This window comes from Heptranchias perlo, chromosome 4, assembly GCF_035084215.1.
Source record: "Heptranchias perlo isolate sHepPer1 chromosome 4, sHepPer1.hap1, whole genome shotgun sequence".
Classification (NCBI taxonomy): Eukaryota; Metazoa; Chordata; class Chondrichthyes; order Hexanchiformes; family Hexanchidae; genus Heptranchias; species Heptranchias perlo.
Genome location: NC_090328.1, coordinates 58,524,154 through 58,550,058, shown reverse-complemented (window position 1 = coordinate 58,550,058; position 25,905 = coordinate 58,524,154). Strand labels below are relative to the sequence as shown.

Here is a 25,905-nt window from a genome sequence, read left to right as displayed (position 1 = left end):
TCCATCACTTTGCTGATGATTGAGAGTAGACTGATGGGACGATAATTGGCCGGATTGGATTTGTCCTGCTTTTTGTGGACAGGACATACCTGGGCAATTTTCCACATTATCGGGTAGATGCCAGTACTGGAACAGCTTGGCTAGAGGCACAGCTAGTTCTGGAGCACAAGTCTTCAGCACTACAGCCGAGATGTTTTCGGGGCCCATAGCCTTTGCCGTATCCAGTGCACTCAGCCGTTTCTTGATATCACGTGGAGTGAATCAAATTGGCTGAAAACTGGCTTCAGTGATGGTGGGGATATCGGGAGGAGGCCGAGAAGGATCATCCACTCGGCACTTCTGGCTGAAGATGGTTGCAAACGCTCCAGCCTTGTCTTTTGCACTCGTGTGCTGGACTCTGCCATCATTGAGGATGGGGATGTTTTCAGAGCCTCCTCCTCCCGTTAGTTGTTTAATTGTCCACCACCATTCACGACTGGATGTTGCAGGACTGCAGAGCTTTGATCTGAAGTGAAATAATAATTGTAAATGTTCAATGATTTTTTTCCCCTCGATTAAGTTTATGATCACTTTTACAAAAATAAGAACAGCCTGGCATAATTGGAAAATCAATGGTGGGTTGAAATATTCACTTCTGTCTTTGATTTTCCCTTAATCCACCAGTATTGCATGACATTCCCCAGATTGTTTAAAAAGGAAGTCTGGGGTCTCAATGGAAATAAGTTTTTTTTTAACAAGATGTATATTGAAGATATATGTTACCTATTTAAATATCTTTATGTTAATATATAGATATTTACAATTTTCATGCCATTTATTTTGCTCAAAAATATATGATTTTTTGCATTTTCTAATCTCTCTGATTGGGTACGGTTTAGTATTGCATGTTTTTGTATGAATGACTGGTTTAAATATTTTGTTATAAATCTGTTTCTCTGAATATATTCTGGGAATGTGAATGTAATATTGCAGAAATTGACAGACATTTTCCTTTGTGATTAGCTGCAAGGTAGATCTTTCCTCTTGGAATATGTCCCTTCCAGTTCCAGGAGTTGAAAAAAATGTTTTTTTAAATTAACCAACAAATTGTATACATTGTTCATTAATAAAAAATGAATTGTTAAGATATCCTGATACTTCCTTGGTTCTTTTCATGGATTCGCCGCTCTGTTGTGCATCTTCAATTAATTTTTCCTTATTATTTTATCTGTTTTCCCTGTTTGTCTTTAATTCTATTAAACTTGCTTAAAATAATTTGATTGATTTTCATTCACATGCTAAATACTTTTAATACTAAATTGCTGAAGTTTGTTCACTTCCAAACTAATTGAAGACATCAACCTTTTATACAGCAGCGAAGTGAGGAATAACAGTTACATATTTGGGCTGAAAATCTATTGCTGATAATAAAAATACTGACTTAAAAAAAAAACACAGTAACCAGACAATTAATGCATAGGTTTGGTATACAAAATGGGTTTGTTTTTCAATGCCCTATAACTAGATAACAAAAAAAAACTAATCATTAAAAAAAATCTAACTACTTCCGTGGAGCAGACTAAATTGCCTCCCAGTTTATTTAATACATCATCCTGAACTTTACATCAAGTTTACTTATGGTTCTACTTTGTGAAGCATAGCTCTTCATAGCTTAAAGTCCCAAATCCAGAATTATTTCTGCTACTCTTGTCTAAAGCTTCTCCAATGTATTAAAGCACTTTTCAAGGTTGGATGCCCAAAATTGCATACAATATTCAAAATGTGATCTAACTAATGGGGCCCGATTTTACCAGGGGTGCGGGTTCTGGGCGGGTGGGCCAGCGGGCGCGTTGAAAACGCGCCCAGTGAAATTAGTGGGTTGCCCGCGCGATCGCAGCAGGCAACGCACTAATTGGATCCACTTACCTGCTCCTCCGGGTTCCCCGCTGCTGATCTGCGCGTCGGGCGGGCTGCGCATGCGCAGTAAGATCTGTCAGCTGGAGGCGCTCTATTTAAAGGGGCAGTCCTCCACTGACAGATGCTGCCACAAACAGCAAAAATTACAGCATGGAGCAGCCCAGGGGGAAGGCTGCTCCCAGTTTAATGATGCCTCACCCCAGGTATCATTAGATGGGGTGAGGAGGAGGGGGAGGACAGAGATCTTCCACCCGGCGGGCGGGAGGAAGCGGCCTGCCTCTGCCACCAAGGCCTGGCTCGAGGTGGCAGAGGAGGTCACCTGCGCCACCAACATATCGCCCGCCTGCATACAGGGCATGAGGCGCTCCAATGACCTCAGTAGGTCAGCCACAGTGAGAACACTTACTCATTCCCCTACACTCCGTCTGCCACAACACTGCCCCCACCCCACATCTCCTTCAGCACTGCCAACACTACTCTGTCACATCACCCCTCATACCCACTCAAACTTCATCCTCATCTTACCTGCACCTACTCACCTCGCGAGTACTCACCCCGCCACTACTACGCAACCCAATCCTCATACAATCTCATGGCTCTATCCCATACTCACCCTCTCGTGCATCTCTCTCACGGCCAGCCTCACTCAACCTGCCACCACCTGTGCTGCAGCCACAGGGCATGCATCACATATGTGCAGTAGGCAGCGTAAGACAAACGTGTCGTGAGCATGAAGGGGATGCACAAGGGTGTTTGAGGGTTTGTCATGGTTCTTACATCTATTGACTTAAAGAACAACTCACATCACACATTATATTGGCACCAATACTGCCATGTCTTCGCGAATCCTGTCCGGTTTGTGGAATAATGCCCGCTCCTGGGTATCACTATGAAGACCCACAACTGATGCCACCCAGTGTGTCACTGCAGAGTGGGTGTAGGTGTATTTGCAGGGCTCTTCTGCGCAGACGACTGAGAGACATCGGGGATGTCCCCGGTTGCAGCCTGGAAGGCTGTGGAGCAGAAGTTCGGGACGGCAGTGGTGACTTTGACAGCGACAGGTAGGAAGATGGTGCACGGGCCAGCCAGGAGCAGCTCGGCATGAAATAGGCTGCAGATGTCCACGGCTACATGTCGATTGACTCTGAGCCTCCGTGTGCACTGCTGTTCAGAGAAGTCCAGGAGGCTGAGCCTCGGTCTGTGGAACGTGTGGCGGGGGTAGTGCCCTCTGCGACGCATCTCTCTCTGCGGTAGCCCTCCCTCCTGCTGTACAGGTGGATGTGTCACAGCACTCTGTTGTGGAGCTCCACGTGTCAGAGGTGGACGGCGTGGATGGCGAGGCTGGTGAGGCTGGTGATGCTGTTCGTCCTCCGAGGAGGTCATGACTGCAGCTACGGCGGCCCCCATCCGCAAGATGTACATCTGAGGGGGTCAGCAAGGTAGGTACATGTCTCCGGACCCCGGGGTAAGTGTGCAGGTTGGTGACTTCGACCATCAGGAGGAGGGTGGTGGAGGCCAAACTTTGTCTCAGGTGACAGAGCGGCCTCCTGCAATGGGTGAGGATCTCCCCCACCTACCTGTCAAATGGACCTTTGCAGCTGCCACAGGCTGACGGCTGCAACACGTCCATTTCAACTGGGACTGTTTCCCCCAGTGTGTGAAACAGTCCCATGTTTATCCAAAATCACACGCAGTCCCTTAATCAGGTCAGTTAATGACCTGAACAAGCAAAGTAAATACACTCAAGTGGCATCCCGCTGGCTTTAATTGCCTGCGGGATTCCCACCAGCGGGGGCTGCGCAGGCACCCCCGCACGTCAGCGCGGAACCCGGAAGTAGGGGGATCGAGGCGCGATCCGATCCCGCTCCTCCATTTCGGGATTTTCGAGGCCCCCCCGCCGAGAACGCACCCGAGAGCGGGTGCAAAAATCGGCCCCATGATCTCTACAATGCTAAGATAACTTCTGGCAACTTGTAATCAAGTTACAGCGAAACTACAGCACAGAAACAGGCCATTCGGCCCAACTGGTCTATGCCGGCATTTATGCTCCACATGAGTATCCTCCCTCCCTACTTCATCTAACCCTATCAGGATACCCTTCTATTCCTTTCTCCTTCATGTACTGAACTAGCTTTCCCTAAAATACATCTATGCTATTTGCTTCAACTACTTCTTGTGGTAGCGCATTCCACATTCTTCCCACTCTTTGGGTAAAGAAGTTTCTCCTGAATTACCTGTTGGATTTATTATCGACTATCTTATATTGATGACCTCTAGTTTTGGACTCCTTCATAAGTGGAAACATTTTCTCTATGTTTATCCTATCAATATCTATCATTATCTTAAAGACCTCTATCAGGTCACCCCTCAGCCTTCTCTTTTCCAGGGAACAGAGACCCCACCATCAACATCCTGGGTGTCACCATTGACCAGCCATATAAATACAGTGGCTACAAGAGCAGGTCAGAGGCTGGATATTCTGCAGCAAGTGACTCACCTCCTGACTCCCCAAAGCCTTTCTACCATCTACAAGGCACAAGTCAGGAGGGTGATGGAATACTCTCCACTTGCCTGGATGAGTGCAGCTCCAACAACACTCAAGAAGCTCAACACCATCCAGGACAAAGCAGCCCACTTGATTGGCACCCCATCCACCACCCTAAACATTCACTCTCTTCACCACCAGCGCACTGTGACTGCAGTGTGTACCATCTACAGGATGCACTACAGCAACTCAACAAGGCTTCTTCGACAGCACCTCTGAAACCCGCGAACTCTACCACCTAGAAGGACAAGGGCAGCAGGCACATGGGAACAACACAACCTGCACGTTCCCCTCCAAGTCACACACCATCCCGGCTTGGAAATATATCGCCGTTCCTTCATTGTCGCTGGATCAAAATCCTGGAACTCCCTTCCTGTAGGAGAACCTTCACCACACGGACTGCAGCGGTTCAAGAAGGCGGCTCACCACCACCTTGTCTAGGGCAATTAGGGATGGGCAATAAATGCTGGCCTCTCCAGCGACGCCCACATCCCATGAACGAATAAAAAAAACAGTATGTGACCTTCTTATTCTTCCTACCAAAATGCACCACCTCACACTTATCTATATTGAAATTCATTTCCCAATTACACGCCCATTCTGCAAGTTTATTAATGTCTTCCTGCATTTTGACACATTATTCCTTTGTATTAACTACACCACCCGATTTGATGTCGTCTGCAAATTTTGAAATTGTACTTCCAATTCCCCAATCCAAATTGTTAATGTAAATTGTGAACAACGGTGGTCCCAGCACCAATTCCTGTGGAACACCATTTCCCACTTTTTGGCAGTCTAAGTGGCTACCTTTAACCCCTACTCTCTGTTTTCTGTTCTGTAGCAAACTTGCTATCTATTCTGCTACCTGTCCCCTGACACCACATGCTCTGACCTTAGCATGAGTCTACTATGCAGTACCTTATTGAAGGCCTTTTGAAAATCCAAATATATTACATCTGCATCTGACTCCACATGCTCTGACGTTAGATTTGTGCTGCCTCCTCATTTACCCGATTGTAGCACAGCATCGAGGCCTGGCTGCGACATTCTCTCCAGCTTCGGCACTTCTCACCAGCAGGGGGGCCCAAGTCTTGCTTGAGTTGCTCTCACCTCTTAAAGGCAGCCTGCATTTCTTAAAGGCAGCCTGCTCCATATGTGTATATATATAATATATACATATATGCTCATGTCCAAAATATAAAATGCGGGTCCGCACAGAGTTTGAACGGAGATCAAACATAGCACATGTAAAACACAGATGCAGGTCCTGTCCCTATGTTTACAAACAGATGAGTTATGTAAAACATTGAACAAAGGTTGCGCACCACGAAATCCCACATCCTCCAACCCGCATGCCAGACCTCACCAATCTGCCGATCTGAGTTTGTACCAGGCCTGCGAGATAGCGTGCACCAAGGTTCTGTGCTGATGCACCGGAGACCTTGGTGTAAGAGGTGGACAGAGGAGAGGCATCCTATATCTGCAGGGGGGCAAGAGACCCTCCAGACATATGTTCAAGAGGCAGTGGGAGGCAGTAGGGGACGAAGTCAATGCCAGGCGCATAGCACCATGAACATGGATGCAGTGCAGGAAGAAATTCAATGATTTGACACAAGTGGTCAAAGTAATGAGGTCAACTGTCGAGTGGCATCTCCTACCAATTGCACCATTAGCCGTATCCACTGCTCCACGCACTATACTCCCCCATCACCCACATACCAACAAACTCTTTCAATCAGTACTCAACTCTTCCAATCAAATGCTTCCTCTCACCATCACACACTACCCCACTGCTTCAAGCTGCACACCCACAATTCACAGGTCACAAACACTGGCAACTATTCAACCATGACAGGCACAACACTCAAACATCCTGCAGGACATTCACCGACACATGTCCCGCTTTCTTGCAAGAGAAGGTGGCACATAGCAAGAGGCAGTAAGTGGCAGTGGCATTTAGCCCCTCAAGCCTGTTCCACCATTCAAGAAGATCATAGCCCCACATCCCTTAATACCCTTGGTTAACAAAAATCTATCAATCTCAGACTTAAAATTAACAATTGAGCTAGCACAAGCTACCATTTGCGGAAGAGCGTTACAAACTTCTCCCACCCTTTCCGTGTAGAAGCATTTCCTAACTTCACTCCTGCAAGTCTTGGCTCTAAATGTTAGACTATGTCCCCTAGTCCTAGTATTCAAATATAGGAGACCTCCAAAAACAGGTACAAAGGCATCTGCAGCCAGAAGCAATAATCCAGTAACAAACCTGTAGATCCTGCATAGTCCCTTTAAAAAGCGGAGGCATGAGGGTCCTCCAGGCCGTCTAAGAAATGTTTAGTTGGTTGTGGTTAAGACAGTGTGTTGGCTGCAGCGTTAAGTGCCAAAATAGTGTCTATCCACTTAAATCAGCGTTGCACACTGATCTAACAAATATTCTCCTTACTTTTCATGCAGCCAGTGTTCGTTATCTGCGCCTGCATGAACCCTTTTACCAAGATGGCATCCACGCATGTCACACTAGAAGCATGCGCACGGATACCAGAAGCCATTTTGGAACATAAGGAGGCCAAGTTGCCCCAATACAACGGGCACTACCCGGCCGAACTTCTAGCCCAATACCCACTAAAAACACTTACCAATAAACCAAATACTTACACTGACTTACCCTCAGCGCTCCTCCATATCATCACTTTTTGACTCTTTTTGATTTCACCGCTGAGGTCCGCTCTCCCCGCACCTTTATCATTCTCCCATGTCCGCTCTCCCCACGCTTCTATCATTCTCCCAGGTCCGCTCTCCCAGCGCCTCTTTTATTCACCCAGGTGCATTCTCGCCATTCCAATTTTACTCTCCCAGGTCCGCTCTCCCTGCTCCTTTAGAGCTCAACTCAAGATGCATTTCTGAACTTCTTTAACTTGTTGATAACAACTTCACATTAACTGGAAACTTTCCAAGAATGGTTATTAGCCAAATACAACAACCTTTTGTAACTTTGTTGTTAAACCCTCATTGATTGCATATGTATGTTTCATGTTGCTTACATTTATTCAAATAAAATTCCATGCTGAATATGCCTATGCACTTGAGGAAAAATCTTGGAAAACTTCACACTGCCTCCAACTCCAGAATATCGAACCTCACCTCAATCTTCGCAAGGCTTTTCCATGGAACCAGAAACTGAGGAACTATCATGTTCCATATAGCATCTGATTATTTCTTCTTGACTTATCATTTAACCCTCAATCACATAAAATGCTCTCAAGCATTTTTCCACTAACTGATCTGTAGTCTCACTCTTTGTTTGAATATCGGAATAATGTTCACTATTCTCAAGTCCACAGCTACAATTCCTGTACCTGTATTTCTGTACCTAAAATCCCTGTATGATTCCCACCCCAGAGACTTAAGCACATAATCTAGGCCGACACTTCAGTGCAGTACTGAAGGAGTGCTGCACTGTCAGAGGTGCCTTCTTTCTGATGAGACATTAAAACCAAGGCTCTGTCTGCCCTCTCAGGTGGATGTAAAAGATCCCATGGCACTCTTTTGAAGAGCAGAGGAGATCTCCCTGGTGTTTTGGCCAACATTTATCCCTCAACCATCATCACTAAAACAGATTACCTCATCATTATCACATTGCTGTTTGTGGGACCTTGCTGTGTGAAAATTGGCTGCCTCGTTTCCTACATTACAACAGTGACTACACTTCAAAAGTACTTAATTGGCTGTCAGGCACTTTAGGACATCCTGAGGATGTGAAAGGTGCTATAAAAATGCAAGTTTTTTCTTTTTATTTAAAAACCTACAGTGAATTCAGATATTCAGTGCCATTGTGATATTGTGTTCACCCACCAAGTGTTTGCACACAGAAATGCAAATGAAACAACCCCCCCTTTAAGCAGCCCTTTTCAGAGTCTAGTAACATAATCTTCACTATTTTGTTATTTGGGAATAGATGTATTTTCTTACCCTTCTCACTAAAGGTTCTATAGAAGAAACACCCAAGTTTTCGAAGTATGATGCAAGTCCTTCTTTAAGCCACAGATCATTCCACCACCTCATTGTAGCCAGGTTTCCAAACCACTTCAAAAAGAAACAGAAAAACAAAATTCATTTTCAATTAAATGTTTCAGAATTCAAGAATTTTCTAATTCACAAAGGTCCCTACCTTGTAGATTTGGAGATAATGTTTGAGCATGTTTACAGCAAATAGAGTTTCATGTCATTGCAAACCAACATGTCATTTTAGCAGCTATTTTTATTGGTGTCACACAGAAACATGCTTGACCCTTTAGGTGAGGTGTGGTAATTAAATTTTAGGAATGTTTATTGCTGTTGGTGATATGAACATCACATTTAACTTATTTTTGCTGTGTGAGCACGGTCATGGTGCTACACTGTCAATGGGCTGTCACTCCCAGAAGACCACTGACCTCTTATCAAAACAAAAAGCACATGAAATACTAGCTGGGGATGGTCTATGGTCTTACCTATTATTTCTCTCCAGGAAGAAGAGTATTTATTAAAGCTATTTCTGATGTTAGAAAATGCATGCATTGATGCACACTGTAAGCGCACATGATTGGTGATGTAATGAAATGCTCCAATGTGCAGCAATATTGCCAGAATCTTCCCAGCACTTCTCAATAGGAACCTAATCTTTAGTGTTACTCAAAATTTTACAATTTTACCCTGACTGAGTAAAGTTCCAGAGTTTCTATCTAATCTTGAAGGAAATACTGCTTTCCACAAATAACATTTCATGGTCACAGCAACTCAGCGGCCATTGTATTCCATAATCTATTTGGTCGTCTTTTCCATATCAGTCCCTCTGTCCCATTCCCAACCAGATATTTATCCATCCTTTTTGAAAGAAGTTAACAACCACTGCATTAACTGGTTATGATGGCAGTCTGTTCCATAAATTCACCACTCTGTGGGGGGAGGGTAAATTTAATCTTGCTTAAAACTTGTTAATTTTGTACTAATGCTCTTTACTTCTGTACTCACAATCTAAGTAAAACAGCCTGCTTAAATATATATCTTCAGCATTTAAAAAACCTAGATCATGTAGCCCTTCAATTATTTTTATTCTAATGACAAATTCACCTTTGTGAGTCTCACTTCATAACTTAGACTCTAAATGTTACAATGATTTTGAAGGTAGCTTATCAAAACTGGATATACCACCGAGATGTAACTCAGCACTTGGCCAGTGTGGTTTATAATCACTTCACTCAGAGTGGATTCTTACTGTGACTGGTCAATAATTACTCCCATGCCACTTTCCTCCTTACTTTTTCCAATGGTCATTCCTTCATTGTCTGTTCTTGTTTCAAGTTCTCTCTTCCATTGCACATGGACCTACATTTATCCCCATTTAAATCTACTTGACATTCCTCAGTACATTCAAATAATTTGCTCCAAAATCTCTTTGAATACAATCAACGTGCTTTATGTTTATCACCCAGCTTGGTAGAGAGTGAGCCTTTTGCTTAATGGTAGCATTCCCGCCTCAGAAGGTTGAACCCCACTCCAGACAATTCCGGTGAGCGGAGACCGGAGCCCCAGTTCTGAATTCTGGGTTGACATCCAGCGGGATTCTCATGTCCAGTGGGTGTGGGAGCCCCCCTCATTGAATGGGTTGTGGGAGCCCACAAAACTCTCCCACTGTATCGGACTAACCACACTATCAGCTGATCTGAAGATGATTACATCCATGGAAGGAATGTTCACATCATGGTTTGTCAGGTTGTTAATCAGCCTGAAAATCCTTCCAGTACGTCACACTATTCTCCAAGGGAAGAGGTTGAAGATACAAAAACAACAACACCTGGCTTGGTGTCATCACCATTCATTGACTAGTCTTTAAATTAGGTTAAGTTAACTCGCCTATAGGAGGCTGCAGAGGCCTTTGTTTTATGGTAATAGGAGTTTTGGTATGCACTATGGCTATAAAGAAAGCAGTCTTAGGGAAAGTCCATTATTAAAATGGGGAAATACCTGTATATAATTCACACTGCTGAACCCCCAAACCTATGACAATACACAAAACTGTCTGCAGTAGAAATAAGTGTTGTCCCTTAAATTGATTATTTGTTCAGTATTTTAGGGTCTGCATTCCAAATCTCTGAGTAAGGATATTGAGAGGTATGATTCTAGGCCACAATCAGGACCAACTTCAGAATGGGGCAAAGTATTTACTTTTTCTTCAAAGGACCCCAATTTACATACGGTAACAACGCTCCTGCCTGATTCAGACGGTATCTTGGCTGCCTAGTGGAAGGGCCAGTATATATGGTGACGAGGCAGTAAATGGTGCACAGTGATTTTAACTCCACTACTGCACCATTTCCACCAGGCAGCCTGAGTTGAAATCATCTACTCTGTAGGACCCTGAATGTAATTTTCAGTTACAAATGATGGGACCATGCGCCATACACACACTGCCTATTTTTACCAGGCACTAAGCGGCCTAACCAGTGGTCCTTAAAAGGACTGCTGGAGGCTGCTCAGAAAACAGTCCAGGCAATTCTTAATTTTTATTTTTGTTGGGCCAGGAAGAGTAGGAGTGCTCCTGCTGGGCCCACAAAAAAACTCTGGCCCACTGCCGGCCCATTCGAGGACCTTACCTCCGAGTTTGCTTCCTCCCCCCAACCCCCGGCCCACCCTCCAACAGACCCAGCCTACTGTCCATCTCAGCATGGGAGCCGGCTGATTTCCTGCCCTCCCATGTGTTTAAACCTGTATTTAAACTCCTGTGTGCAAATGATAGTCCCACAGTCAGAAGTAATGTATTATTGGATAATTGCCAGTGCAATTCATTTTTGTGGAATTCATTGATTTTTCACTCAAAAAATCTGACTCTGAACTTGAAAATCCATAATGCACCATTGAGCTACCAGTACAGGTTTCCCCACTTTCATAATTTAGGAAAAGTCAGAATTTTTTTTACTATATTTTTAAAAACCTATCTTTTCAAGAAAAATGCCATCCAGCTCAAATTATCATCAAATTACATTGATGGACATTGAAACATTTTTCTGTGCCAGAGCCCAAAGACCCACCACCTGTACTTGCCATTTATGGAATCAAACGATGGCATTGAGCCAAAGATACCAGTCTGTGCAGTACAGACTCTGTGATGCTCCTGGATGGAAGCAATGGAATATTTGGTTGACTGCTTCCCTGTTCCAGTTGAGTTCCAGGAGGAATTATGAATGTATTCCCAGATTTTTTAGATGTTTTGGATTTTTAATGGGGTGATAAATTTCCCAATTAAAGGCAGCTGAACTCAGCACTATTAAATCGTGGGAAGCTCAATGTGGTTCTTTTCCAAAACCTACAATCGTGGCCAAGAGACACATCTCGACACCTATTAGTGCAGCAGATTTGGAAAGAGCATTGTCCATTTACTAAGACGTGTTATTGAGAAACTTCATAGAAGACAATTTAAAATTGTTACTGATGTTGAACTATAATAAGTAATTTCAATATGTAAGCCTAGGTTTTTCGATCAGGTGTAAGTCTTCGAGTATTGTGCACAGTCCTGGTCTCCATATTATAGAAAGGATATAGAGGCCTTGGAGAGGATGCAAAAAAGGTTCACAAGGATAATACCAGAACTGAGAGGATATCCTTATCAGGAAAGGCTGGACAGGCTGGGGCTCTTTTCTCTCGAAAAGTGAAGGCTGAGTGGTGACCTGATAAAGGTTTTTAAGATAATGATAGGGTTTAATAGAGTCGGCGTAGAGAAAATGTGGGGGAGTCCAAAACTAGAGGTCGTAAATATAAAATAGTTGCTAATAAATCCAATAGGGAATTCAGGAGAAATTTCTTTATCCAAAGAGTGGTAAGAATTTGGAATGCACTACCACAAGGAGTAGTTGAAGCAAATAGCATAGATGCATTAAACGGGAAGGTAGATAAGCACATGAAGGAGAAAGAAATAGATCGAAATGCTGATAGGATTAGATGAAGTGGAGAGGGAGGAGGCTCTTGTGGAGCAGACCAGTTGGGCCGAATGGCCTGTTTCTGTGCTGTAGTTTCGATGTAACCCGATGTCAGTCCAACCTGTAGTGCACTGCTCTCCTGCATACTTCCTAAATCAAAATTATTAGAATAATCTCGGCGAGCTCCTGGCGTGGAAAACGTTTGAGTTTGGGAACTCATCCATTGTGGGAAATCGTGAGCTGCAGCAAGATTTAAAAGCCTGCAGCAACTTAAAGGAACATAGGAACATAGGAACAGGAGCAGGCCATTCTGCCCCTCGAGCCTGTTCTGCCGTTCAATGAGATCATGGCTGATCTGTACTTTAACTCCATTTATCTGCCTTGGCTCCATATCCCTTAATACCCTTGGCTAGCAAAAAACTATCAATCTAAGATATAAATTATGAATTGAGCTAGCATCTACTGCTTTTTGTGGGAGAGAGTTCCACACTTCTCCCACGCTTTGTGTGAAGAATTGTTTCCTAACTTCTCTCCTAAATGGCCTGGCTCAGATTTTAAGGTTATTTCCTCTTGTCCTAGACTTGCCCACCAGCGGAAAAAGTTTCTCTCTATCTACACTATCAATTCCTTTCAAAATCCTAAAAACCTCAATCAAATCATCCCTTAATCGTCTATATTCCAGGGAATACAAGCTTGTGATTTTCAAATAAAACTGTTGGACTATAACCTGGTGTTGTAAGATTCCTTACATAAGCCTAGTTTATGTAATCTCTCCTCATAGGTTCACACTTGGAGCCCTGGTAACATTCTGGTGAACCTGCGCTGCACTCCTTCCAAGGCCAATATATCCTTTCTAAGATACATTGCCCAGAACTGTACACAGTACTCCAGATGTGGTCTAACCAGGGCTTTGTATAGCTGTAGTAAAGCATTCTCCCCTTTATATTCTAGCCCTCTTGATATAAAGGCAAATATTCCATTAGCCTTTTTGGTTATTTTTGTACCTGACCATGACATTTTAGCGAACATGGACCCTTAAATCTCTTTTCATCTTCACTGTCCCTAGCTTTTCACCATTTAAACCATACTCTGATCTATCCTTTTTTGGGTCCAAAATGGATGACCTCACACTTACCTATGATGAAATCCATTTGCCACAGTTTTGCCCACTCACCTAATCTATCAATGTCTCTTCATAATATTATGCTCCCGTCTACACTACTTACTATGCCACCCATCTTTGTGTCATCGACAAACTTGAATGTAAGGCACTCTATTATATTATCTAAGTCATTAATGAATATAGTAAATAGTTGAGACCCCAGCACAGATCCTTGTGGGACATCACTAGTCACTTCCTTCCAATTCGAATACATACCCAATATCCCTACTCTGCCTCAAACAATCCAATTAGGTTCGTTAGACACGACCTACCCTTTACAAATCCATGTTGGCTCTCTCTAATCAGCTCAAATTTCTCTGAGTGCTCAGTCACTTTGTCCTTAATTAAAGATTCCAATAACTTCCCCACAACAGATGTTAGACTAACAGGTCTAAAAGCGCAGGCAATGTGGTGCAGAGAGCGTTATTTCAAAAGTTAGGAAGCATCTTTCATCGGGAAGCAGGAATGTGATATTGGTGCATTTATTGGAAGATCTAAAGCGTTGTAGGTGAAGGCTTATTTACGGACAATATGGGATGATGTAGACAAGCCCATTAATGGAGCAAGCAGATTTCAAAGAGAAGGGGGCCAAAAATCCTCAGTACTTGGATCTGCCCAACCTCACTGCAATCACACATGCAAAAGGTTTCTCATTTGCAGATCAGGCAGGTGATCTTGTGGCTGCATGGTGAGTGGTGGGAGCTTCAGTGAGGTGTTTAATGATGTTCACACAGGCTACCTGCTGTCAGTCAACAGACCTGATGTACCTTCCTGCTACTCCACCTCTACCAAGCAAATATGGCTCCATGACAACCCACTGTAGGGGTTGGGTGAATGACCCATAAGACAGCATAAAAGTCAGGAACTAGTTTAGTGATAGCACAGTAAATCACAACACGAGTAATAAAGTTCCTCAATAATGTTGGAACCTACAAAGATTTTAGAATTACAATTACTTCACTATTCCAGGGTTCTGGGTAAGAATATGATGGCAACTTCTGTGCGTGAGACTGATTTGCTCATCTCATATTTTGTCATTGTAATGGCCTGGCTCACACAACAATTTTAAAACCATCACCATCACAAAACATAGAATGTAGCAGTGTTCCCAGAACAGTCCACTACCTCTTACTCCCAACAGAAATTATTACAACAAACGTCTAATTTGTGAAAATATTGTGCAAACGTGCCTGGTGTGCCAGTTCATGTGCAATTATTCTGGATATGGATGATTTATCACTGGTGTATTTCTCCTTCGGATTATACAACAGTGAATCCTTTCTGAAAATCAGCAGACCCCAGTTTTCCATGGCAGCTGGTAAAAAGTCAGGCAATGCTATTATCTCTAAAAAGATAAGAACACAATGAGTCAGTTGCAATGCAAAGTCATGTAATAAGTTATAGCGCACAATGACCTAGGAATTGATTGATGCTGCTCCCACGTTACAGGCTTAAAAGTGGCGCCAAAGCATCCAATTTGGCGGGAAGTGTGTGGTGCACATTCCTGCTGGAAGTCCACTGCCCCCATTTTGGTAAAGGCAGAAAAAGAGGAGTCCATGGCCCAGACCTGAAACAGGCATTAGGCCCTTTGCATAAGCAAATAAGAGTCCCAACGTCTGTTTCAGGCCCCCCTTTGCACGTCCCCCCTCTCCCAATCACCCTCCTCCCACCCGTTCACTCACCCCCTCCATTCCCAAGACCTACCTGAGGCCAGCTGCCAACAATGCAGCCGCCCAAAATCCAATGCTGATTCCCTGGCAAGCTGCCCGGGAATGCCCAGCATGCAACCGCAGCTCACCAGTCTTATTCAAGTGAGGCCCGAGGCCCAATATTGGGTGCACCTCAGGCCTACCCGTTCTGGCATATGGATTGTTTCCTGCGCCCAGTTTCCACCGGCAAACCAATTTCAAGGCCAATATCTTCAAACAAGAAGCATAGTCAAGCAATGAGTATAGAAGATTAAGGGGTGCTCTAATTGAAGTATTTAAGATGATTAAGGGAATGATGGGGTAGATAGAGAGAAACTATTTCCTCTGATGGGGGAGTCTAGAACAAGGGAACATAACCTTAAAATTAGAACTAGGCCGTTTAGAGGTGATGTCAGGAACCTTTTCCTCACACAGTGGGTGGTGGAAATCTGGAATTCCCTCTCTAAAAAGCTGTTGAGGCTAGGTCAATTGAAAATTTCAAAACTCAGATTGATAGATTTTTGTTGGGCAAGGGTATTAAGTGTTACGGAACCAAGGTGGGTAGATGGAGTTAAGATACAGATCAGCCATGATCTAATTGAATGTCAGAACAGGCTCAAGGGGCTGAACGGCCTACTGCTGTTCCTACGTTCCTAAGTAACACCAGCCTAAGGGAAAGAGTCATATTTGTATTCAGAAAGTTTTGAAGCTGCTGTCGTGTTCAGTTTACCCATGTGTGATTTGAAAGTGAATTTCAAATGTATATTTGTATCTTTCTGCCTACCCCTGTGTACAGCAAATTACAGCTGTAGAATTGTCTCACGTTACATTTGTAGATGTCTCATGTCTTTTAATTTGTTCTCGGGATGTAGGTGACACTGGCAAGGCAGAACTTATTGTCCATCCCTAGTTGTATTAAGAATCAATGGGGGTAAATTTTGACTTTGGGCGCTAGTGTAAAACGAGTGACAGATAATCGGCCGCCCATTATAGACCCCTCATGATTTTTATTTCCATTGACTTCAATTGCAATGAAAATTGGGAAATATGTAAAAGGGACAGCCGATTCGCTATCGGCCGTTTTACTCTATTGCCCAAAGTCAAAATGACCCCAAATGCATAGTGTGGGACTGAAGTCACACTGTAGGCCAGACTGGGTAGGGGTGGCAGGTCCCTTCCCTGAAGTCGACAGCGGCGGAGGAGGAGCGGACCTGGTTGGAGCGGCGGGAGCGGCGGCGAGTCGATAAAGGGAGCAGCGGAGGCCTGAGGGACTTAACTCCTGGACCTAAGATAAATAAGAAGCAAAAAGTAATCCAAGTGGGACGTCACCAAGGAAGAGGTAAGTGATTGGCTGGTGAGTATTTTCCTGCTGAATTTGTCTAAGGTTAGAGTTTGTGGATTCTCGGGTCTCTGTTGTGTAGTGGGGGACTGCTGTTCAGCAAGGGCCCTTGAGTATACCTTTTAATTGAAGTGAAATTGGTGGGATTCATTTAATTTGAATTAATTAGTTAAAGGGTAAGTCATGTCAGGACAGCCCAGCCCCGTGTTATGCTCTTCCTGCTCTATGTGGGAAATCAGGGACCCTTCCGGTGTCCCTGACGACCATGTGTGCGGGAAATGTATCCAGCTGCAGCTACTGACAAACCGCATTGCGGCACTGGAGCTGCGGATGGATTCATTAAGGAGCATTTGCGATGCTGAGAACGTCGTGGATAGCACGTTTAGTGAGATGGTCACACCGCAGGTAAAGGTTGTACAGGCAGGAAGTAAGTGGGTGACCACCAGGCAGAGTAAGAGGAGCAGGCAGGCAGTGCAGGGGTCCCCTGTGGCCGTCCCCCTCTCAAACAAATATACCGCTTTGGATATTGTTGAGCGGGATGACTTATCAGGGGAAGGCAGCAGCAGCCAACTTCCTGGCACCAGGGGTAGCTCTGCTGCACAGGCTGGGAGGAAAAAGAGTGGAAGAACTATAGTGGTAGGGGATTCTATCATAAGGGGAACAGACAGGCGTTTCTGTGGCCGTAAACGTGACTCCAGGATGGTTTGTTGCCTCCCTGGTGCCAGGGTCATGGATGTCACTGAGCGGCTACAGGGCATTCTCAAGGGGGAGGGTGAGCAGGCAGAGGTCGTGGTCCACATTGGGACCAACGACATAGGTAGGAAGGGAGATGAGGTCCTGCATCAAGAATTTAGGGAGCTAGGTAGCAGATTAAAGAGCAGGACCTCAAAGGTTGTAATTTCTGGATTACTCCCAGTGCCACGGGCTAGTGAGTATAGAAATAGGAGGATAGAACAGATGAATGCGTGGCTAAAGAGTTGGTGCAGGAGGGAGGGTTTCAGTTTCCTGGATCACTGGGCCTGCTTCTGGGGAAGGTGGGACTTGTACAAGTCGGACGGGTTGCACCTGAACCAGAGCGGGACAAATATCCTTGCGGGGAGGTTTGCTAGCACTGTTGGGGGGGGGTTTAAACTAACTTGGCAGGGGGATGGGATACAGAGTGGAGCTACAATAGGGGGTGATGTGCAGCCAAATATAGAGAAAAAAACAAGTCAGCTTGGAAGACAGGGCAAATATGTAAGGGCAAGGCTGGATGGCATCTATTTTAATGCAAGGAGTCTTGCGAATAAGGTGGATGAACTGAAGGTGTTGATAAACACATGGGAGTATGATATTGTTGCTGTCACAGAGACATGGTTGAGGGAGGGGCAAGACTGGCAGCTCAATATTCCGGGGTACAGAATCTTCAGGCGAGACAGAGGGGGAGGTATAAGAGGAGGGGGGGTCGCAATATTAATTAAAGAATCAATTACTGCCATTAGGAGGGATGACATATTAGCAGGTTCCTCTAATGAGGCCATATGGGTGGAGCTTAAAAACAAAAAGGGGGCAAGCACTTTGATGGGAGTGTACTATAGGCCCCCAAACAGTCAGGGGGAGATAGAGGAACAGATATGTAGGCAAATCTCAGAAAATTGTGCAAATAATAGGGTAATAATAGTGGGGGATTTCAACTTCCCCAATATTAACTGGGATACTCAGAATGTAAAAGGCTTAGAGAGTACAAAATTCTTAACGTGCATCCAGGAGAGCTTTTTGAGCCAACATGTAGAAAGTCCTACAAGAGAGGGGGCGGTACTGGACCTAATTCTAGGGAATGTGGCCGGCCAAGTGGAAGAAGTGCTAGTAGGTGAGCACTTTGGTGACAGTGACCATAATTCGGTGAGATTTAAGGTGGTCATGGAAAAGGACAGGGAGGGGCCGGAAATTAAGGTTCTAAATTGGGGGAAGGCCGATTTTAATAGGATAAGGCAGGATCTGGCCAAAATGGACTGGGATCAGCTGCTTGTAGGAAAATCCGCATCGGAGCAATGGGAGTCTTTCAGAAGGGAGATTGAGACCATACAATGGCAACATATTCCCGTAAAGGTCAAGGGTGGTTCCAAGAACTCCAGGGAACCTTGGATGTCAGGGGATATACGAGAATGGATTCGGAAAAAAAGGAGGGCTTTTGGCAGATACAAAAGGCTAAAGACGGAGGAAGCCCTAGAGGAGTACAAAAAGTGCAGGGGCATACTTAAAAAAGAAATTAGGAGATCAAGGAGGGGCCATGAAATAACACTGGCGAGCAAAATAAAGGAAAATCCTAAGATGTTTTATAAGTATATTAAGGGTAAGAGGACGACTAGGGAAAAAATAGGGCCCATTAGGGACAAAAATGGCAATCTGTGTGTGGAGCCGGCAGATGTAGGAGGAGTTCTAAATGACTTTTTTGCATCTGTTTTCACTATGGAGAAGGACGATGTAGACATAGAAATACGGCAGGGGGACTGTGATATACTCGAACATATTAACATCGAGCGGGAGGAGGTATTGGCGGTTTTAGCAGGCCTAAAAATGGATAAATCCCCAGGCCCGGACGAAATGTATCCCAGGCTACTGTGTGAGGCAAAGGAGGAGATTGCGGGGGCTCTAACACATATATTCAGAACCTCTCTGGCCACAGGGGATGTGCCAGAGGACTGGAGAACTGCTAATGTAGTACCATTATTCAAGAAGGGGAGTAGGGAAAAACCGGGGAACTACAGGCCAGTGAGCCTAACATCAGTGGTAGGAAAATTATTGGAAAAAATTCTGAAGGACAAAATTAGTCTCCACTTGGAGAAGCAAGGATTAATCAGGGATAGTCAACATGGCTTTGTCAAGGGAAGATCATGTCTGACTAATTTGATTGAATTTTTTGAGGGGGTGACTAGGCGTGTGGATGAGGGTAACGCAGTGGATGTGGTATACATGGATTTCCGTAAGGCCTTCGATAAAGTCCCCCACAGGAGACTGGTCAAGAAGGTACGAGACCATGGAATCCAGGGTGCCTTGGCACTTTGGATACAAAACTGGCTTAGTGGCAGAAGGCAGAGGGTGATGGTCGAAGGTTGTTTTTGTGACTGGAAGCCTGTGGCCAGTGGGGTACCACAGGGATCGGTGCTGGGTCCCTTGCTGTTTGTGGTCTACATTAACAACTTGGATATGAATGTAAAAGGTATGATCAGTAAGTTCGCTGATGATACAAAAATTGGTAGGGTGGTAAATAGCGAGGAGGATTGCCTCAGTCTGCAGGACGATATAGATGGGTTGGTCAGATGGGCGGAACAGTGGCAAATGGAATTTAACCCGGAAAAGTGCGAGGTGATGCACTTTGGAGGGACTAACAAGGCAAGGGAATACACAATGAATGGGAGGACCCTAGGCAAGACAGAGGGTCAGAGGGATCTTGGTGTGCAAGTTCACAGATCCCTGAAGGCGGCGGAACAGGTAGATAAGTTGGTAAAGAAGGCATATGGGATACTTGCCTTTATTAGCCGAGGCATAGAATATAAGAGCAAGGAGGTTATGATGGAGCTGTATAAAACACTGGTTAGGCCACAGCTGGAGTACTGTGTGCAGTTCTGGTCGCCACACTACAGGAAGGATGTGATCGCTTTGGAGAGGGTGCAGAGGAGATTCACCAGGATGTTACCAGGGCTGGAGCGCTTCAGCTATGATGAGAGACTGGGAAGATTGGGTTTGTTTTCCTTGGAGCAGAGGAGGCTGAGGGGGGACATGATTGAGGTGTACAAAATTATGAGGGGCACAGATAGGATGGATACTAAGGAGCTTTTTCCCTTCGTTGAGGGTTCTATAACAAGGGGGCATAGATTCAAGGTAAAAGGCGGGAGGTTTAGAGGGGATTTGAGAAATAACTTTTTCACCCAGAGGGTGGTTGGAGTCTGGAACTCACTGCCTGAAAGGGTTGTGGAGGCAGGAACCCTCACAACATTCAAGAAGCATTTGGATGAGCACTTGAAATGCCATAGCATACAAGGCTACGGACCAAATGCTGGAATATGGGATTAGATTAGACAGGGCTTGATGGCCGGCGCGGACACGATGGGCCGAAGGGCCTCTATCCGTGCTGTAGAACTCTATGACTCTATGACAATAGTGAACCAGTTGGATTTTTACGACTATCCAGCAGTTTTCATTGTCATTTTCTGGTACTAGCCCACAAGTTACTAGTTTTATTGAATTCAATTTCACAACTTGCTGTGGTAGGATTTGAACTCCGAACTTATGATAATTAACCCTGGACGCTTGACATGCCAACGGTGATGAAAATGATGGTTGGGTGCTAACCATCGTTATTTTAACCCCACCAATTCAGGGAGCGGGGAAGGCGCCCACTGCAGGTTAACAGTTGCCTTATTAACAATAAAAAGATGGGGCCTGCTGACATAATTCAGACCCAACTGCGTATTTAATAGAACATCGCGCGAATTACACACAGTCCTAGAGCCACCTGTGAAAGCTGCTGCCTGAAATTCCGCTCCCTCCCACGAGCTTCATGTCATCCCCGCTGGCTTTGAGCAGGAGTCAGGATTGACTCATTTAAATGAGACTCGAGAGTTAAAAAGGCCCAGGCCTCACGCTGGCCTTACACTGAACCCTGCAATAGTGAACTAATTGTGATTCTAAATTGCATTTTTCAACCGCTTTGTAGGTTTTATATACATATATAAAATCAAGGCATTTTAGGTTCTGCTGCATTTGACCATATTGAGAACTATAGGATAAGAGTATACAAATAAGTGACTTACCTACTTTGGGGAGGGGGTAACTCACATTATAATACTCTTCAAAACATGTGAGTATTGGGCCTGTTATGTTTAATGCAAATTCAGCTTCACCATTCGATATGGCTTCTTTATCTGCCCAAACACGAATCTGAAGAAGTATTTGAATTTAAAGTACAGTATTTATAAGTAATCTTTAATTAAAATTTTGATTTCATATTAAAATTCAGCAATGTCTCCTCTGTATAGTTTATGTAATTCTGTGTCCTCGCTGATTGATTTGTTATCTCCAGTAACTGTATTCCAATTCATACTTCTCACATTTCCTACATTACAACAGTGATTACACTTCAAAAGTACCTAATTGGCTGTGAAGCACTTTGGGAAGTCCTGAGGTCGTGAAAAGTGTGATATAAATTCAAATCTTTCTTTTTTTCCTTCTTTCATTCATTCGTTTGTTTTCCTCAAAGTAGCTTCAATTTAGAAGCTGTTAATCCAGTTCATTAACCCAATTTATTATCAACTTGAATTGAGTATAACTTGCTTACATTAGCAGAGGTAAATTTGTTTCGAAATTTCCAAAGGAAAAAAATATACATAACACTTATCGAAATAATATTAAATATTAAGATCATTGATAATTACCTCGATGTCATTGTAAGTTGTGTTAATGTAATCATAGTCACAAACAGCAAAAGCAGTTAGATAGGTAGACATCTTCACGGTGGTGTTAAATGTGGTAACTTTCCATGTACCATCCTCTTCCAGTCTTTCAGAAACATCTAAAAATTCAAAACATTCAACTTGAGTAATTTCCTATTGCTTTTACTGTGGTAAAAGTGCTGGCATTATACAGACTCATCTGTTACTGTTCATGGGTTTCGTCTCTGACAGAGAGATTTGCTTCAAAGAAATGCCTGACTTTGCAGCAGGTGTGATAGGAACCTGGGTCTTCTGATGCTCTGAAAGAATTCATTGTTGCTTAATCCAAAGCAGAAATACACTGGTGATAAATGGACCATTAGCACAATGATTGCACATGAGCTGGTACACCAGACATGTTTGCACAATGTTCTGGGCATACTGCCACATTCTATGTTTTGTGATGGTGACTGTTTTATTTGTGACAGTCAGGCCATTACAATGACTAAAAATGAGATGGAAGAAATTGTCTCAAACACAGAAGCTGGCGTGATATTATCCTTCCGACTGATCCAGCGTAACTGGTTTGCACGTTTTCATGTAATTTTCAGTGGAAGAAGTTGTTTTAGATTACTAAAATGAATGATCGAATCAACCCGTTCGTCCAATCAAATCATGTATTTGGTAGATCAGAATCCTATCAACCAATGAGAAGTGCTGTTTTAGAGAGTTATGGCACGTGACAAAGAAACAAAAATGCGTCACAATGATACAAACAACAGTAGAACCTTCAGAATGCAAAAAACATTCCTTAATATTATTGCCGATTTGCTAGTGATAAATTCTTCAACAAAAGGTGTTATGCCCACATTTCTAATGTTGGTGGAGATTTCAGACCGTTCACGGAATCAACGTGGACAATATTTTTATGTAGTATAGAGATTTGGGCAGATTTGGTCAGAAATCAGGCTGAAATAGCGAAATATTTTGTGCAAGATCATAATCTACGGAACATTCCTATGCCTAAAATCGTTGGTTGCCATCGAAAATGCGACCAGTATTTCATCAATTCATCAAAACAGAAACGGGGTTTAGTCGCCAAGAAGAAGAATGAAGCTGCATCTGTTGCAGGTAGGCAGAATGTTTAAATATATCTGATATTTTTATTATGAAAACTGAACAAACTTGGGCGAATGAATAAGTTTTCAATTTCTTGCAGTTTTAAAAATGAAGTCTCACTTTTCATTTGTTCATCTTTTGATTTATATATTTTAGTGCTCGATGACTTGTTCTTCATATTCAATGTTCTTAATGAGTTTTCCCTTTCTCTCTATTTTCAGCAGCTGCTACAAGTCCATGCACAGAGAGTAGAGAGCCATCAGGGCCTGCCAAGAAGCAAACAAGGATACTGCGTTCTCGTTCTGGACTTGACCAAGCAGTTCAATCTTCCCACATTCTCCCCAAAATCTGCATCATCTGCCGTGGCTCAAAGTATACCACACACTTTAATCTTAAGAGACGTCCTGAAGTTCTGGTGCAATGAGAGTTGGTCATTGTGTGGGCAATTACTTGAAGCTGCCCATCTCAAGCAAGACCAGAATCTGCTGGCAAGCATCGAGAACCAAGATCGTGTGGCAATAGAAGTTCGCCACCATGCCAGCTGTTATAGGTCTTACACGTGCTTCCTCACAATACAAGATCCTGAAAGGAGAGCGACTGGAGCCACTACATTCAATCAATTTCCAATCATAAGCAGCAGCTGAACATTTTATTTTGTTGCATATTGGCTGATAACAAATAATACTGTTTTTTAACATCACTTGGTCATGGCAATCCATTTTTTAAAAACACTACTTGTTTGCCATGTTATTTTCGGCAGCATCTATGGGTTAATGTGTAACTTTTGAGTGAAGGATCAGTTAAAATCTTGATTAGACATACATTGCCTATACTTTTAGCAACATTTTATTCTCTGCCAAGGAGGGGACCACAAGAATCAATTTCTGAAGGGCTTTGAGTTGTACACCCTATAGTCTAAATTTATAACACAGTGTTTCCAGCATGTGTGATCCTCAAAGTGGACCAGTACGGGTGCTCGGATCACAATGGGTCAGAGGTGAAAGATATCTGTACTTTCACTGCTAGGGACAAAAAGGAAAATAAAACATTTCCAATGCTAGCAACCTGAAATAAAAATAGAAAATGCTAGAATATACGGCAGATTAGACAGCATCTGTAAAGAAAAGGCTAGTTAGCGTTTTGAGTACATGCTCATCAAAATGTGTCCACAAATTTTCAAGTTTAGAATCATTCTAACAAAGATTTACACCTGAAATCTTTTTCTTTACAAATGTTCACAGGCCAGCGATGAATTTCAAGCATTTTCTACTTTATTAGATTGTCTAAATGAGACTTCATTTTTAAAACTGCAAGAAATAGACCTAAATTATAGAAATTAGGTCTATAATTTCCTGGTTTCTCTATCCCACCCTTCTTAAATAATGGAGTGACACTGGCAATTTTCCAATCCAAGGGGACAATTCCTCTATCAAGAGAGCTTTGGACGATCATGATGAAAGAATTTATAATTTCCTCACCTACTTCTTTTAATACCCTGGGGTGGAAACTCAGGTCCTGGAGATTTGTCAATCTTCAGTCTCATTATTTTCTCCAGTGCCATTTTTTACTTACATTGAATCTAGTAAGTTCTTCCCTTTAATTTATTTTTAGTTTTCCTTATATCTCTGGTACTTTATCCTCTTCCTCTACTGTGTTCCAAAACCAGAAGATTCTGCAGTGTGCCAGCAATAGGCTTTGGAATGGTCCTCCTGTCACTTTCTCTGATGGAGCTATTAGTAAGATGGTGCATCCTCTGTTCTTCTACTTCTGCAGGCATGCTGCTGTAGGAATCCCAGTCCTTGTGGTGACCAGTGATCTCTGCTGAGATTTCAGAATCCTTCATCCATGGTTGTGCCACATATGTTTTGAAGTTCTACTGAACTGGTCTTTATTGCATCTTGGATTTATAGATGTCAAAGCCTCAATGTCATCAGTGGAGATGCTCTGATTGTGCTCACACATTGTATGCCTGAAGGGAGGAGTAGGCCATTCAACCCATTGAACCTGTTCTTCCATTTTGTTAGCCATGGTAGCTCTTTAATTTTTTAATCACAATTTCCTGCAATTTCTCCATATTCATAACATTGAGTAACTCTGTATCTATGAACTCCTGGAGCAGTGCATTGTACATTCTCACAACCCTTTATGAGAAGATTTTTATCCTGGATTCACTTATAATCGGCTTAACTCTAATTTTATTATTATGTCCCTTTGTCCTGGAATCTCCTACTAAAGGAAAGAGTCATTCCCCAACCATCTTGTCAAATCCCTTCATTATTTTAAATACCTCAATCAAATCACCTCTTGGCCTCTTCATCTCTGAGGAATAAAGTGGGTTTATCGGGTCTCACATCATAGCGAAGTGATATCATTCCCGGTATCATCCTGGTGAATCATCACTGGACCAAACCCTTCCTAAGGTGGGAGGCCAAAAACTGAAAACCGTGCTCCAAACTAGAGCTCTGAATTACATCCTTGCTTTTATATTCTGTACAACTTGTGATGAAGCATAGTGATTCATTAGACTTTTAAACCACTTTTTGCAATGTATGCACTCAGTTTAATTGTTTTATACACCTGGACCCGAAGATCTTTAGCATCCCACCCCGTTTATGCGTTTTGAGATATGGTGGCCCTTACATGGAGTGGACACAGGTCAGAAAATTGTCTGCCAAACCTTGAGCACCCGATTCACAAGGCACCCGATCTTATGATTTAAGGCTGAGTAACAAAATCACACTCCCAGCATGTGGGACCTCATTAAAATATGCAGATTCCATTATTAAAAGTTTT

General features: G+C 43.4%; 1 protein-coding gene across 1 annotated transcript in view; it reads right to left on the bottom strand.

Annotated features, from left to right (window-relative positions):
* The window catches only part of LOC137320957 (aminopeptidase Q-like), a 131,285-nt gene that overhangs the window by 77,463 nt on the left and 27,917 nt on the right, over positions 1 to 25,905 (bottom strand). The window contains exons 3-6 of the mRNA XM_067982986.1: positions 21,997 to 22,133; positions 21,376 to 21,502; positions 14,746 to 14,900; positions 8,411 to 8,524 (exon numbers count right to left, since the gene is read on the bottom strand). Coding sequence (XP_067839087.1) covers positions 8,411 to 8,524; positions 14,746 to 14,900; positions 21,376 to 21,502; positions 21,997 to 22,133 — 533 coding nt within the window. The remainder of the gene's footprint in view (positions 1 to 8,410; positions 8,525 to 14,745; positions 14,901 to 21,375; positions 21,503 to 21,996; positions 22,134 to 25,905) is intronic.